The sequence below is a fragment of the Dipodomys merriami genome, unplaced genomic scaffold (genome assembly GCF_024711535.1).
Source record: "Dipodomys merriami isolate MVZ:Mamm:240054 unplaced genomic scaffold, mDipMer1.0.p SCAF_1, whole genome shotgun sequence".
NCBI classification, from domain to species: Eukaryota; Metazoa; Chordata; class Mammalia; order Rodentia; family Heteromyidae; genus Dipodomys; species Dipodomys merriami.
The window spans coordinates 43,141,939-43,158,804 of record NW_027202270.1 but is presented as its reverse complement, the minus strand read 5'-3'; the positions used below and the strand labels follow the sequence as shown (position 1 = coordinate 43,158,804).

The 16,866-nt window shown below is 43.8% G+C and overlaps 1 protein-coding gene across 3 annotated transcripts in view; it reads left to right on the top strand.

Moving 5' to 3' along the window:
- The window catches only part of Rapgef4 (Rap guanine nucleotide exchange factor 4), a 306,154-nt gene that overhangs the window by 270,313 nt on the left and 18,975 nt on the right, over positions 1-16,866 (top strand). For all 3 annotated transcript variants that reach the window (XM_070020789.1, XM_070020798.1, XM_070020805.1), the window contains 8 exons: positions 517-547; positions 1,262-1,340; positions 2,322-2,468; positions 3,548-3,645; positions 9,422-9,547; positions 9,979-10,157; positions 13,097-13,187; positions 16,561-16,611. In XM_070020789.1, the coding sequence (XP_069876890.1) occupies positions 517-547; positions 1,262-1,340; positions 2,322-2,468; positions 3,548-3,645; positions 9,422-9,547; positions 9,979-10,157; positions 13,097-13,187; positions 16,561-16,611 (802 nt within the window). The remainder of the gene's footprint in view (positions 1-516; positions 548-1,261; positions 1,341-2,321; positions 2,469-3,547; positions 3,646-9,421; positions 9,548-9,978; positions 10,158-13,096; positions 13,188-16,560; positions 16,612-16,866) is intronic.

Here is a 16,866-nt window from a genome sequence, read left to right as displayed (position 1 = left end):
GAAAAGCTGCCGAGAGAAAGCCTGGGATGAGAAAGAGACAGACCCTCCTTTGGGGAGCCAGGTGCATAAAGTTGTGTCCCTTTGGTTCAAAGCAAGGAGCTCAGCTATAATACAGTCAATGCCATTTCAAGGAAGTTTCTCCTTGACTTTCTCCTGTCAGAGCTGTAGATGGAAAATAGTTGTGTCCTCTCCATGCAAATTGAGGATTTTTCCATGCTGTCACTTGAGCTGTTGTTAAATAGACTAGTGAGCACACTAGGTTGGACTTAAAACAACTAGAAAACCTGGCTTTTCACACGTGTTCTGCCTGGGATCTACCCACCTGTGACAGAAGCTTTTGTCTTTGTTGCCTTTCTGTGCTTGATCTCTTCATGTTAACATGAGGATACGTCCATTGCTTCCCAAAGGGATTCTGTGGTTTCGTCTTCTAATGTAAGATTAAAGTTATATACAAATAGAACACTCTAAAATGACCGTGGTTATGGTATTAAATAATGTGCTTCTCTATTCTCGTAGCTCAGAAGATGCAAAGGCTCCACAAAAGAAGGTAAGACATCAACTTGGAGTTCCTGCCTGTCTGTGCCTTGTAGAATTATAATCCCTGGCTGGGAATGTGTCTTAATGGTCTAGTGCTTGCCTAGCATGCATGAAGCTATGGGTTCAATTCCTCAGTCCCACATAAGCAGAAAAAGCCAGAACTGGCACTGTGGCTCAAGTGGCAGAGCTCTAGCCTTGAGCAAAAGAAAGAAGCTCAGGAACAGTGTCCAGGCCCTGAGTTCAAGCCTCAGGACTGGGGAAAAAAAATAAAAAGAATTCCTATAAAAGTGATACTTTGTGTGTGTGTGTGTGTGTGTGTGTGTGTGTGTGTGTGTGTGTGTGTGTGTACACACGCACATGTGTGCATGCCAGTACTAAGGCATGTACTCAGGGCCTAGGCACTGTCCCTTCATTTTTCACTAAAGGCTAAAGGCTGGTACTCTACCACCGAAGCCATACTTCCAGCTTTTTTACTATTTAACTGGAGATAAGAGTCTCATGGACTTTTCTACCTAAGATGGCTTTGCCTCTTTCCTCAGATTTTAGTTTCCTAAGTAGCTAGGATTGCAGGCATGGGCCACTGGCACCCAGCAAAAAGTGATACCTTTTTTTATAGGGAAAAATCTATGTCTTGGCTCTGACTGCTTCTGAGATGCATCTTGTCTGAGCTGCTGGCAGGTGCTGGTCAGCTCCCATTCCATCACTGTGATTATTTTTCTTACAGCACAGAGTTCTTTTGCAACAGTTCAACACAGGGGATGAGAGGTCCCAGAAGCGCCAGCCAATCCGTGGCTCTGATGAGGGTGAGAATTCTCTTTTAACTCATACCAAACCCTTTATCTGCTGCATCTTTATATCCTCCAAGTCTTGTGTCCCAAGCTGTTTAAGCACACTTCCTGATGCTCTTCCTCCCACACCCCCCGACTGACACTCTCCTTTAAGGAAATATGAATTCTCACAGGGCCTGGCTCTAGGTCCTCACCTCTGGGAAGAGCCAGAGGGAAGGCATCCGAAAGAAGGTGAGACACCAGAGCCAGCTTCAGAGCAGCCCTCCTGCCCAGTGAGAGCACTGTGGCCCTAAACACACACAGCTTCCCCCAGCAGCCCTCCTGTGGGTGAAGATGCTGACATTTGCTGTTTGCATGCCTAAGTGTTCTGTAATCGTAAATGTTCATAAGAACAACAAGAGTTGTCATTTCAAACCACAAATGAGTCTTGTCATCTAAGAATACCTCAACACCTAAGAATCACAGTAGCTGGGATTGACTTCAGGATCTGTGGGTTCAGAGGTGAGCTTGTGGGTACCATATTCCAGTCTGCTGAGCTAAGTATATCTGAGCATGGCAGCCTCAACGTAACAAGATGAGCAAATGGGAGGGAAAGGCCAGAGCGGCAAGCTCACAGAGGTGTCAGTGTGTAGTAACCTAGTAATCAGCTTACAGTGTGGCACTTTGTGGATGATCAAAGAAAGACGAGAAAAAGACAAATCTAGAATACCAGCCAAACATACTTCTCATTTTTTCCCATGTCCTATTTGTGGCCTTCTCACAAATAACTGTGGGCTTTTTATTTTTAATGGAGAGTGGCAGTCATGTGTGTCCTTATTCTTAAACCAATGCCAAGGAAAGCAGGGCTAGAAGTGGACAGGTGTAGATGCATGCAAATAAATGCAACAGTAGGAGATCATACAAGTGTGAGAAAATGTTTTAACTATTTTTGCATAGCTTCTGGTTTTCTGAGAACTTTCAGACCATTTTCCCTCCTGATGAACTGTCTCTGTGAAGTTTTGTTTAAGGTCTACTGCATGGACCACACCTATACCACCATTCGAGTGCCTGTGTCCGCCTCAGTAAAAGAAGTCATCAGTGCTGTTGCTGATAAGCTGGGCTCTGGGGAAAGTCTGATCATCGTCAAGATGAGCTCCGGGGGAGGTAGCAGACTTCATTAGTATCTGGACCTTTGGAAAAAATGGGACATCCGAGCAGGAAGCACTGAGAGAGTTAGCGTAGCCATTCCAGGCCAACCAGATGGATGATATGGCAGCACGGGAGAGATAGAATCAACCAAGAAGCTCAGTTCCCCAGCGATGATTGGATAGCCATTTGATAAGTTCTTCCTTTTTGTCCTATCTAAGTAATCCAAATGACTTCATTGATGTACAGTTTTTAAATGCATATTTCAAGAAAGGAAATTACGTTGTGTGTGTTGGTACTGGAGCTTGAGCTCAGGGCCTCACACACTGTCTTGGCATTTTTGTTCAAGACTGGTGCTCTACCCCTTGTGCCACACCTCTGCTTCCAGCTTTTTGCTGGTTAATTGGAGATAAAAGTCTCACTGACTATTCTAGATGGGCTAGCTTCAAACTCCTTAGAACTCAGCCTCCTGAATAGGTAGTATTACAGGTGTAAACCACCAGCACCTGGTTTTTGGAATGTTTTTCTTTCTTTCTGTATTATTCTTTTAAGTCTTCTCTGTGTCTGACATTATATATAAATATATAATATTTATTAAGTGAGCTAATTTTTTTAAATGTAGATGTGGCTTAATCTGGTTATTGTTGTTATACTCCAAATTAGGGAATGGATGAAAAATAATACATTTTACAACAACAATCCTGCAGTGTCTTTGAACCCTTCCCTCCTATGTTTTATAAAAGTGACTTTTTTTATATCTAGAGTGCTGTGTAGTTAGACCATCTAGCAACTTATCTAAATCTCCAGTGCAGTTCTTATATATAATTATGGCTGTGTACAGAACTGGGTGAATGAACTCTTGGATGTTCCCCTCCTTGTTGTGTGGTCATTTCTGATAGCATCTTGAGGGTTGTATGGCTGTGCAAAAGCTGTGTCCTTTTTATTCAGTGGGTCCCTTCAGTCCTGTATTTTCTGTAGTTGCTCTGCTCTGCATGTTCCGGTAATTCACCGAGCTGGTAATTTGTTGGTGTGATTAGGGCCATGCAGCCAATCTCAAATGTATTTAATAGGCAATCTCACGCTTTTTATGTTCACAGAAAAGGTGCTGCTCAAACCTAATGATGTCTCGGTATTTACAACGCTCACCATTAATGGACGCCTGTTTGCTTGCCCGAGAGAGCAATTCGATTCATTGGTAGGTGGGTGTGGATGGCCTCCTCAGAGTGCCGTCTGCAATCAGGAAAACTAGTCTGCAGCTTCATTTCACACTCACTTTGAACCTGGTTGCTAAAACATCTTGAATACTACTTGGCTTATTCCTGACTATGAGCATAGCCTTAGGTGTTCACTAGAGATGCTCTGAGTTTAGATTTCTCTCTTGTGGAAATCAGCCAGTTAGCACCACTACTGGCTGAATTACAAGTCAGTTGTAATTACAACTGACTTGTAATTCAGCTCACTATAACGTGTCCCCAGCTCAGATATTACTAGGAAAATCTTGGGTTCTTAGGCAAGGATGGAAATAATCTTACTCCTTAGGGTGCTGTTGTGCTCATTGTCCCTCATTTAGGAAATGCCAGAGACCCGAACCCTTCCCCAACCATCCACCTTCCAGCCCCACATAGCTTCCCATGAACACAGGACACACTTGTGTCTTCCTATTTATCCTATAAAAATTAAGCATGGAAGTGAGTAGGTATTAAAAGATCTTAGAAGGCTGACAGGACCAGCTTGGAGAGTAGAGAAAGAAGATGCCCCCAGGCTCTGGACACACAAGGCCTTCTTTCTTTCTAAGGAAAAACAGAAAACAGAAGGATGAAGGATAAACGGCACCAAATTTGGGGAACAAAAGTGTATCAGTGAGCATGAGACTGGGTGATACATGAATAGGTTCAAGTTTAATCAAATCAGGCTCATGAGGTAACTCAAGTCTCTCGGGTGGGATGTAGTCCAGTAGCAAAGCGTGTGCCTAAGCACGTGGCATGGTCTTGATTTGATCCCTGGGACCATGACAGTCTTGAGTTGGACTTGAGTTTGGTTTCTCTCAGCAGGATCTTGGTCTCTGATTAAGAGAGACTCACTTTTACCATCATTTTTTTTAATGTTTTCTGGAAACAGGCTATGTAGCCCAGACTAGCCTTGAACTTGAAGCCTTACTGCCTCAACCTCTTGAGGGCTGGGATTACAGGCATGTGCTACAAAGGCCCATTTTAGAACACTACCTTGAAGTGATACTGTGAGGAGAACTTGCAGAAATGGCATCTGTTCCCTTACTTCTCCCTCAGCCCTGGTCCTCATCCTTCCTCTGCCTCCAGCAGCATAAGCTCAAATTCGCCTCCCTGTCCCTTTCACGTATTCTTTAATCATCTACATTTATTACTTTCTAAATAAATACTTTCCAACGTGGCGGGGTTGAACGTCATAAATGTGCCTACCCTGTACTGGAAAGAAATGCCTTAAAAAGCCACTGTCATTGAAGCTACATGCAAGGTGCCATGTGATGTGTTTACTGCACAGTGCACAGGGGCCTCTCTTGCCAGCTGGTTGTTGGCCATGGCGTTGAACGATGTGGCGGATGACAAGGCATGTGGACAGTCTCCAGTTCCCTGGGGGCAGATAGTAACTTTTAAGCTTCTGTTTATTTGCATGCCACCATTCCAAGGCCTTGCTTATCTTCCATGTTGAAAGTAATTTACTATTTCATAACAAGTTACCCTGGACATGAAGCTCTTCCCTGTTGGGGACCTGCTCTTTGCTGAACACCGGGGGTCCCACCTCACCTGCTGCACATCTGGAGCCTTGGAGCCACTTCTCCTGCTTGCTGAAGGGTTCTGGAGAACAGTCCTTCTAGGAAGAGCCATCCAGATCTATCAACACCTTCTTACCACGTGACTGCTCTGTGCAGGGCTGGGCTGGCTTCTGTGGCCACGGGGACCAGTGCCCCAGGCCTCTGTCCTCATGACAGCTTCTGTCAAGGAACTCAGAGTCACCCAAGTGGCCTGGAACAGAAAAAGCTGAATGTTCAATGGTATCAGGTTAAGGGCTTGGATGCTGAGCTTTTTGACATTTTATTTAATGTTAGGACAAAGCAAATTACAGGCAAATCCCATTGAACTATAATTTGGCTCTGCTTTTATCCATTCACTGGTTCCTTAGACCTGTATTTAGTACCAAACACAATGTTGTAGGCTTGGAATTGGTTCTGGCTCCAGGTCCATCAGCTACTTGTCCATCCACATTGGGGTGGCTCACTAACATTTACAATGTTAGAGTGCCGTTCTTCTCTGTTCTGACCATTGGGATGGTTTCAATGACAAATCCAACATGTACCTTGAACAGCTTATGTGGCACTAAGGATACCAGTGTGTGAGGATCTCATATGACAGGTACTGCTACAGAGCTAGCCACTGGGTGGGGGGGGGGCAGTGGGGGCCATAGTGACAAGAGGATGTAGGATGAATCTCACTGACTGTCAACATTTGCTCACTTTGATGCCAATTCTATGGCTTGAACTCAGGGCCTTATACTCTTGCTTGGTTTTTTTACTCAAGGCTGTCACTCTACCACTGGAGTCACAGTCGACTTTCAGCTTTTTGCTGGTTATTGGAAATGAAAATCTTACAGACATTTTTCTTCCTGGACTGCCATTGAACCTTGATTCTCAGATCTCAGCCATCTTGAGTAGCTAGGATTACAGGGGTGAATGGGAGGAGAACTCTGCTGGTCTTCCAGTCACTGCTTTCCAGCTTCAGGAAAGAAGTCATCTCTCAGAAAGGTCAGGGAGAGAATACATAATACACAGGGTCCCCCCCCCCGTCTCTCTTTCTCTCTCCCTCTTTCTCTGTGTCTCTCTGTCTCTCTGTCTGTATCTGGGCAGACACGTGTGCAGTGCAGAGGATACCTGAAGTCTGCTGTTCTTCATCTGCAGGAAATTTCAAGGAGATACTTCCTATGGAACCAAGAGTCAACATGTGAACCCCCATGTCAGAGAGAGAAGCGCATTTGCTGTGTATGCAAGGTGGCTTAGCTGCCTTTGACAAGGAGCAGAGAGGCCCAGAGAGATCCTCAGGGCTTTTTGTTACTGTCATCTCTGAGTAGAGCGATGATGAGCCAGCATCCATGACCAAAACAACCTTCTATCTTTCTTTCTTTTTTTTTGGTCCAAGACTGGGACTGTACCTCAGTACCTGATGCTTTCACTCACTGGCTAGTGCTGTACCTCCTGGGCCTTGCTTTCAACCCCCTTTTTTTCTTTTCTTTCCTTTTGTTATTCATTTGTATCTGGAAGGAGGGGTACTGGGCTTGAACATATGGCCCGGTGCTCGGTCACTTGAGCCACAGCATTTTAGCAGCTAATAGGGGACAAATGTCTTACAGATTCTCCTGCTTCACTAGATCTGGACAGCAGTCCTCAGATCTCAGCCTCCTGAGTAGCTAGGATTACAGGAATGAGCCCCAGATACCCGGCCCATCTTAGTGGAAGAGAAGCCATAAAGCCTCAAAAAAAAGCACCTAGAAGCCAGGTAGACCGAATGTCTCCAGTGTGCAGGAGAGTAAGAGTGTTGTGCAACTGCCCAGAAGAGCACAGGGGCCATATTCACGCCTGTAGGGGAGAAGGGAGCCAGGGCAGAGTAAGGTTCACCTCAGAAGTGGTCCTAAGACCTAGGATTCAAAGGCTTCTCTCGCCGTCAGACCTGAGACCTGGTTGAAATCACTCTCCTTTGCTTCCGTCAATCACTTGTACATCAGCATCTGGCTGGTTGTTAAGTTGTAGGGCTTTGCCATCAGTGCTTTTCTTCCCTGCTCTCAGTCTGTTGCATGGAGTGAGTCAGGGACAACAGTATTTAGCATCAAAGTCTGGGAGTTGTGCTTCCCACACCGTCCTGTGCATTTGTGTTGTTGAAGCACTGTTGGGAAGTGAAATCGTTTGGGACAGGGGCCCTCCCCTGTGCCAGGCACCGTATTTGTATGCTACACTGAAATTCTCCTATCTAATCCTCTTAGAACCAGCCTAGGGGTTACGACCCTCATTTACCCACTTGGCTATTAAGACCCCAATTCACTAGCACTGGAGCCACAGTCAGGAGATTAAGGGATCAAGCCAAGTGTGTGGCGGTACAGTGGAGTTCTGTGTAGTCTGCTGCTCTCTAAGCTGTCACTAACATGCTCTATTATCTGGCCTATTACAAAACCCAAACTCCTAATCACAAAGACTTTCTAAAAGCTGTTCCTTTGGTTCCCCCTTGCTTTCTGCTCCTGCCAAGCAAGTCTCTTGACAGCCTCTCCATCTTTAAGAACTTCTTACCGTCCATCTACCTATGATGAGCCATCTCCAATGCTCAGGGAAGCACTGACCTAAGTTTTTCTGCTATTTTTTTATTGTCCTAGTACTGGGGCTTGAACTTAGGGCCTTGTGTTCTCCCTTAGGCTTTTTTTCCTCAAAGCTGGTGCTCTACTACTTGAACCACACTTCCACTTCTGGCTGGTGAACTGGAGATAAGAGTCTCTTGGATTTATCTGCCTGTCTTCAAAGCACAGTCCTCAGATCTCAGCCTGCTTAGTTGTTAGGATTCTAGGCATGAGCCCCCAGCACCCAGATGATCTACTACTTCTTTTTAAACACCAAGAACCTCTTCAGGCCACACATTCATTCCCAGTACCTCCATTCATGCTCCCTCAACTGTTCATCTCTGCATCTCAGAGCCATGTGTACACACACACACACATTAATGCTTAACTTTAAAAAGGCAAGAACCACTTACATTCTGACCATGGAATTCTTTAAAGTTCAGAATTGCAGGAGGCACTGACAGCATGGTAATGATGGCGATGAGATGGAACCTGTATAATATCACTACTTGTGCTAGGAACTTACTTTTGGTTTTTATAGTAATGGGAATTGAACCCAGGACCTTTCCTATGCTAAGGCAAGCATTCTACCGCTGTGCTATATCTCTAGCCCTCTGACATGAACATTGAATATCCAGATATAGTTGACATCATACTGGAAAATATTCTTTTCACTTTTGTTATTTTGTAATATGTGTACTGACTGTTTCAGTTATGGAGATTTTTAATGTGTTAAATGTACACTTCTTTTGTACATAGATCTTTCATCTTATGCAAACACTTTAGACCGTTTCCCATAATACAGAAACAAGATAAGGAAGTCAGATGAAAACTCTTGCCTGGGAGTCTTTCCAAAAATAACAGCTAGATTTTTAATGTCTTCCACCAAGCCTCAAGGTCATGTGAATATCATTCTTATGGTGTTGTCCTGTCTCACACCCCAGTTGATGTGTTTAGAAGATGGCACTATATAGCAGCTTAACCACCCTTACCAGCATTAGCAAGGAACACTGTGGCTGGATATACAGAGCTGCCAGGCCTACCTTGCTTTGCAACCACTTCAACAAATACTGTGCAAACACTGATGCTTGATCTCAGGGCCTTGTGCTCTCACTTGACTTCTTCCCTCTTGGGCTGGTACTCTACCACTTGAGCCACACCTCTCCTTTTGTATTATTGCTAGGTCATGGGAGATAAGAGTATCACTCCCTTGTCTGCCTGAGCTGGCAAGGAACTGTGATCCTCAGGTAATCCTAGGATTACAGACATAAACCACATTGGTGCCCACGTGATCCTTTCTTCTCTGCCAGGGGAAAGGGAGAGAGTTCTCAGGGATCTCCAGGCCCAGGCATAAGAGAATCTCCACATTTCACCCTACATGGAATCTTACTTTCCATATCCTGCATTTTTCCGTCAGTGGGATTGACTCTAATGCTGCCGATATCTCAAATGGTGGTAGTCAAGCAAGTGACACTGAATGCAAAAGCATCTTTGTCTTCTGAGTGAAATTCTGAATGTATCTCCAGAACCTTTTCTTACCAGAAACTCCTGAAAGCACATAGCACCAAGTCCTCATCTCTGTTGAGGTCCTGATCTGTTTTTTTTTCATTTATCATCTACAGACTCCTTTGCCGGAACAGGAAGGCCCAACCACTGGAACAGTGGGAACTTTTGAACTGATGAGCTCCAAGGACTTGGCATACCAGATGACAATCTATGACTGGGAGCTCTTCAACTGCGTGCATGAGGTAGGCGGACATGTGTGGGTGGCCTGGTGTATAGAGGTTTTGAATGAAGTTTACTGGCCTGGCTCAGGTCTAAGGATTTCATATGGGTGGCCATATGGAAGCCAAATGACAGTGGGTGTTTGCATACCAAGTTTATAAATAAAGCCTGTTACAAATTCTTGGAGTGTTCAAGAAAACTTCATAAAGCCATGTTGTGCTATATATGCATACTAAGCCAACGACACCTAATTTATATTTGTATATTTCACATAGCTCAGGGAAAGCCCTTCAGATCCAGAGATACCTGGGTTAGTGAGTGAATTCACATCTGCAGAACAGTGAAACAATCTTTAAAAAAAATCCCCCCCCCAAAAAAAACAGAAAAAAATCAGGCTGGCATTTTGATTTAAAAAGCAAACAAATAAGTGAAATTGTTTCCTTTTCTGTTCTAGCTGGAGCTAATCTACCACACATTTGGAAGGCACAATTTTAAAAAGACCACAGCAAACTTGGACTTATTCCTGAGGAGATTTAATGAAATTCAGTTTTGGGTTGTCACTGAGATCTGCCTTTGTTCTCAGCTCAGCAAGCGTGTGCAGCTCTTAAAAAAATTTATTAAGATAGCAGCCCAGTAAGTATCTTCAGCCTGGGAAGAGAAAATAGCTTCAGAATTGTATTTTAATTTCATTTTCTTAGACACCAACCTCATAAAGAAAAGCAGGGCATAGGAGTTTCTTATGTACAAAGACCAGTCTCAGGAGATTACAAGTAACTGAATTATTGTAAAAGATCAACTTTCTCTAAGCTTTTGTGAATACATGCATCAATATATAAAGTAACATATTATATCGCCAATACTAGAGTCCACTCCCTGACCTCTGTTGGCTCTGAACTCAGAAATTTTGTTGCCTTTGATTTAGAAAGTTCTCTGATAGAAACTTGTGCTTGAAGCTTTTGAAACGCAGGTCTGGCATGACACATTCTCACCAGTAGAGGGCAGTAGAACATGCTTCTACAGAAGCACATCCAACTCAGCCAGAACAAAATCAGAAAAATGCATGAAGGCGAGCTAACCTGGTACAAGAAAAATCATCTCCATAAACATCAGAGAAAGCAAACATCTTATAAATATTCTATTTAACAGCACTTTGTGGGAAACAATTTATTTACTGCAGGGGCCAGTTAGATTTCTCCCTGACATGAATTTAATCTCCTGCTATTTAGATATGCCTGACAACCTCCTGTTTACTTCCATGTTTTTGGTATCACCACAGTGCTAAAAATAAAAGGCTAAATGTGGCCTGTGGCTGTGAGACTCCTTCCCTTCCTGAACGTGGGGAGCTCCAGCACAGGAAGATTGGGAGAACAAGTGACCCCGGCCAGGCAATTTTCTTGAGCCAAACAGTTGAGATCTCATGCCGAGACTGATTTCTAGCACTAAACAAAGGAGTGGAGGCTACTTGGGGTTTTACAAACATCACTTTACCAAAATGCCTTCAGCCATTTTGCCAAAACTGTGAAGGTTCCACGGGATATTCCATCCTTCTGATTCAGATTTGACTCTCTGGTCTTGGGGGAAAATTGGCTATTCAAGAAAGATTTAGTAGTGTTGCATGGGAATTTCTGGTTCTGAATAGAGCGTCTCTCTTTCTCTCTCTCCCTCCCTTCTGCCCCCCCCCCCACCTCCCCACTCCCCTCATTGCAAGGAACAGCTGGCTTCCCGTGTTTGGAGTGAGTGGATTATGGAAACTATGACAGGATGTGCTTTCCTGTTAGAAGGAGCACATTTTCTCTTCACCTTAGCCTGATGGTACTAAATGCAGCAAAGATGGGAAAGGTGACCTGTACACAAGCAGTGGGGGTGGTCAGAAAACTTTATATAATCTTGTTAGGAAGTGTCATGGATAAGCCTCTCAAAAATACCCAGGAATGCTTGGGGTTTGGGGTTTCTTTGTTCTTTGTTTTTGTCTCTGTCACACGTCTCCTTGTGATCATTATCAAGCTCAGGGTGCTATCCCACAATGGACCTGTTCTCATAGCCAAGTTGGAGAAGGTTCTGGGCTTTCTTAACTCCAAGGTTCACAGAATGACATAGAAACAGAATGGTCCCAGTGTCTATGCAACTTGATGCCTTTGGGAACTGCATCATATTCTGCTTAAGCTTTTTTCCCTGTCCAGAGCTTTATGAAGCTGACGGGCAGGATGGGGACAGCTAATTCTCTTTTTGTTTTCATGCAAGGAAACTGAGGCATATAGAATAGCATCGATTAGCTCTTAATTTATTCTTTTAAGACCACACAGGCAAGACAAAGGCAAACATATGTACATGCTGTCACTCACTGCTTTCATACCTGGTACCTCCTCATACCTTTCAGGCTTTGTCCTGCGATCCACTGCCCTGGCACTGGGCAGGCCTTTCTTGCTTCTTCATACCAGGAGTGAGCATGGGTAGCTTCTCTGGAGTGTCTTATCATGTTCACCCAGATGATTGAAGAATTACATATCACTACTTCTGCCAGAAGAACATGAGCAGCAAATGCAAATACTTTCCTAGCCTTTTTTTCCCCCTGTCTGTTGTGGGGCTTGAACTCAGGATCTAGTTTGAGCCACAGCACTACTTCTAGTTTGCTGGTGGTTTATTGGAGATAAGAGTCTCATGGACTTTTCTGCCCAGTTTGGCCCCAAACCATGACCCTCAGCTCTCAGCCTCCTGAGCAGCTAGGATTACAGGTGTGAGCCACCAGTTCCCAGCTTTCCTAGCCTTTTACAAACTTTGATTTAGGGCGGGTCAAAGAGTTGTCCTTATTGCCAAAAGAGTTCTTTCCTTTTACAGGGACCTAGTCTGATGAAGTTGGGGGTTCTTTAATTTTTTTAAACTGAACAATTTGGCTAAACACTGTCATTCTTCTAATAAGAATTTCTGAGCCTTTTTCATTCCCAAATACATAATCATAAAAGCTCATAGTAGCAGAGGTACAGAGTCTGACATCAGTTAAAACACATGAGAAATCAGGTTCTTTTAGCTTTGTTTCTTTGGATGTTTTTCGCCCTCAACTTTGAACTGCTGAAGATTGCATGCCTAGCTCACAGGAACTGTCTTTGTCCCCAAATTAGAAGCATTTGCATGGCAGGTAGAAGCCGGGTGGCTGTAGCATTGGGATTTTTGTTCCCTCTCCAGCTGCCAGGACAGGGGCCATCTCCAGGTATGAAAGTCTCCAAGGTCATGACCTTTCACCCTTCCCATCCCAGGGGCTGCTTTCCTTCAGGCCTACCTTGGATTGTACCAAATTTGGATTGTAATAACAGCTCCAGGGAAGGTGTCTTTAAATTACTTCTCAAAACCCAGACCCCAGTGGTGAAAAGTATCGGCTCTCTGCAATGACAGTGACAAATCAAACAGCAGAATCTAGTCACCCAAGTGGAACCTACACAGTGCCTTACGCCTACCCTGGCCTGTTCATAGAAAGGAATCCGGACAATACTAATGACTATCAGAAAATAGAACTCTGATTTCTTTTTTATCACTCAAAAGTGGCATTTTTACTCAAACGCGTGCCTCTTGTGTTCCAGTTGTAAAGAGTACAAGAATCTGAATTCCTTTTTTGCCATCATCATGGGACTAAGTAACGTGGCTGTGAGCCGCCTGGCACTAACGTGGGAGGTAAGCTGCAGCTGGGATCCAGCTGTGACCGGAGCCTTCAGAAGAAAACCCTAGGCTCACCAGTGAGCTTTTATTCAGAAATAGCACTTACACTGCTACAACAATGGAAGAGTGGGACACATGGAGGGAGGTGACCTTTCTCCTTTGACCAGTTGCCACCTGAGCAAGGGAAAACTGAAAAAGATATCATCCTTTTGTGTATGGGAGAAGGGACCTGGGGATGGGGGGGGGTTCTGTTTTTCCATCTACACGCTGTAAATAATAATAACTTGATTATTAGGTATATGTAAATTGCTTGGATGACTGCAAAAGGAGTTTTGTGCATAGATTCAATGATCTCAGAAATGTCTGCTTGTTCAGCTATGTTCATGCTTGGAATCCTAGCTACTTAGGAGGCTCAGATCTGAGGTCCATGGTTCAAAGCCAGCTCAGACAGAAAAGTCTTTGAGACTCTTATCTCCAATTAACTAACAAAAAGCCAGAAGTGGAGGTGTGGTGTAATAGGTAGAGCACCAGACTTGAGTAGAAAAAGCCAAATCACAATGCAAGGCTCTGAGTTCATGCTCCACTATCATCATGCATGTGTGTGCACGGATGTGTGCACATGCACACACACACAAAGGAAAAAAGGAAAAGGGATGTCTACTGTTATTCCTCCCTCCCACCTAGGTCCTAGGACTTAAACTCTGAGACTGGGTACTGTCCCTGAGCACATTTTGCTCACGGCAAGCACTCTGTCACTTGAGCCACAGCTCCACTTTTGGCTTTTTCTGTGATTAATTGGAAATAAGAATCTCATGGACTTTCCTGCCTGGGCTGGCTTTGAACCACAGTCCTCAGATCTCAGCCTCCTGAGTAGCTAAGATTACAGATGTGAACCCACCAGGGCCTGGCTGCTTCTTGCTTTTGCACTAAGCCATAGCTGATTGAAATAAGACAGAAGATTCGATTTATTTTACCCAGTTAGACATTTTACACCTAGGAAAAATAGCTATCCATAGGACAACTGTTTAGAGCAGCTGAGTACAAAGTGTCCCTAAATCACCTGGCAGTCTTCTCTCTATGTAGAGGAACAGCCTTGGCTTATAATTTTTTTGGGGGGGGGCAAAAGTTGTGGAGTTGTGTTATGAATTTTAGCACCAAAATAGGATGAGTGGTTTAATGATGGTTCAAATGTCTTCACTTTTTATTTGCTTAGTAATTAGAGTGGACTTGACCCCTTTCATGTGGCATATAGCTGAAGAAATACTAATCTTGAATAGAACATCCACACAAAAATAGACTCTTACTAAAAATAAAAGGCATGTGTGAGGGGGATACACACGTACAAAAGAGCCAGGAGTGTTTCGTAGCGACTGTGTTTGCAGTGAGCTACTTCAAGGCAGCTGTTTGCATCTCTTTATGTTTCTCTTGAAATTCTTTTTTCTACTTCCCTCTTGAAACGATTTTCCTTCTCTGTCCCTCCTAAGTGTTTCCATTGTTTATAGGGCAGGTCTTCACAAGTCCTCTGTCTTGGGTTTCTCTTAAAATTCCAGGCAAATGCAGCACAGAGCAGCTCATCCCCTGAATATAGGAGTGAGGGAATTAGTGAAGCCTGTGTGCCATGCAGCTGCCCCATCTTCCAGTGAAAGGACGATGAAGCACTGCCAAGGTATCGACGCAGTGAAGCCATTATGCAGTGTCCCTGTCTCACAGCCAGTCCAACGCTCTTGGAATCTCGGGAGACCTGGGGCTCTCCTCACACAGTCTGCTTTCCTCAACCTTCTCCAGCTGCTCATCTCCCCATAGAGTCCAAATGAGTTGTTAGGGGAAAAAAAATCACAAAAAGCCCAAAGCCTCCTGGGAGAATCAGGGAGGCCAAGGATAGGTACCATGTAATGGCAACCAAATAGTGAGACCATAGCAGTTAGGAAATAGTATCTGAGTCCCTGCAGGGAGGGTGCAGCCAGCAATAGGACAGTGAATTGACCAGTTAGTGGCAAGTGAAAGTAAACAGCGGGTTAGCTGGTCCTTCAGCCTCTCCAGAACAGGAGTGCTGTGAGTCTCTGATCTCAGCTTCTCTTTTCATCATTATATGATGCTAACCAGGGAACATTAACCTGCCATTATGAAGCCTTTACTTTTTAGAGGTGAAAATGATGGTGTAATTCTGTAAACAAAGCTTTCCTTCATAAGTATCTTTTTCTTTTTTGTGTCTATACTGGGGCTTGAACTCAGGGCCGGGCACTCTTGCACTTGAGCCACAGCTCCACTACTGGCTTGTTGGTAGTTAATTGGCGATAAGAATCTTATGTGATTTCTTTCCCTGGGCTGTCTTTGAACTGTAATCCTCAGATCTCAGCTTCTTTGAGTAACTAGGTTTACAGATGTGAGCCACCAGCACCCAGCTTTCATGAATATCTTTTATTTGATATATCTGTCCATATTTGCTGAGCACTTCCCCAAGGCTTTCTGTAGAGCTCCAACAAGCACCCCGGTGGCCTCATGAACAGTCTTAGAATGAACTTAAGAATCTTTGGGGCTCAGGACTTGCTCTTTCTTGTATCAGAATGGAAAGTCTATCATATCTCTACTGAGCATCTACTCAGTACTCGATGAAATACTGAGGAGATAGCAATAAAACAAAACTGATGATGTTCTCACTGTAGTTCATGTTGTAAAGGATGGGAAAGAGTGAAATAGTCCCTAAAGTTCATTGAATCCTAATATTATCAGTTTTAAATGTCTGATCATGGCTGGAATCTAGTGGCTGATGCTATAATGGTAGCTGTTTCGGAAGCTGTGATTTAAGGATCAAGGTTCAAAGCCAGCCTGGGCAAGAAAGTTCATGTGGCTCCTATCTCCAGTTAACCACCAAAAAGCCAAAAGTGGAGCTATAACTCAAGTGTTAGAACACCATCCTTGAGTGAAAAGCTAAGGGACAGTGCTCAGGTCCTGAGTTTAAGCCCCTGAGTTAGCCTGGCATACATGCATATACACACACAAACACATGCACGCACACATGCATGTGCACACATACACAAATTCAGATTGTAGAAATAAAAGAGTAAAGGTGGGGGGGGGCTGTGTCAAAGGTCCAGACAAATTAAAGTTTCTGGAATGCAGTCCTGTTTATGAATCATTCAGCCAAGAAAATGTTATAAAAGCAATCATAGTTACTTTTGGTTCAACTAGATGAAGGCTTTTAAAAGGCAAGTTCTCTATGTTCTAGAATTTTATCCTAAAATGACAGGACAAGTTATGGTTTAGCCTGTCTCTGAGATGTTTGATTAAGAGCCAAAAGATATACCTGTCCCCTAGAAATGTTAACTCATGGCACATATCTAGCTTTTGAATCTGACATATGCGTGTGGCATTTTCATTTCATTAACAGAAACTGCCAAGCAAGTTCAAGAAGTTCTATGCAGAGTTTGAAAGTTTAATGGTAAGTGACAGTGGCTCTTTATGCCGTTCACTGCATTAATCCGATTTCTGATGAGCTGAATTGAAGTTCTCATTTTGGAAATTTTATCTGTCCTTGTATGACTTTAAGAAGTTTATGAGCCCTTTTAGTGCTGCTAAAACAAGCATGTCTGACTAATGAATGGCACCCAGAGGAACTAACTTAAAGAGGACTTATGTCCCACATAAGGTCAATTTGTGTAACAAGAAAAGCAGCATAATGAAGTCCTTCCCAGGC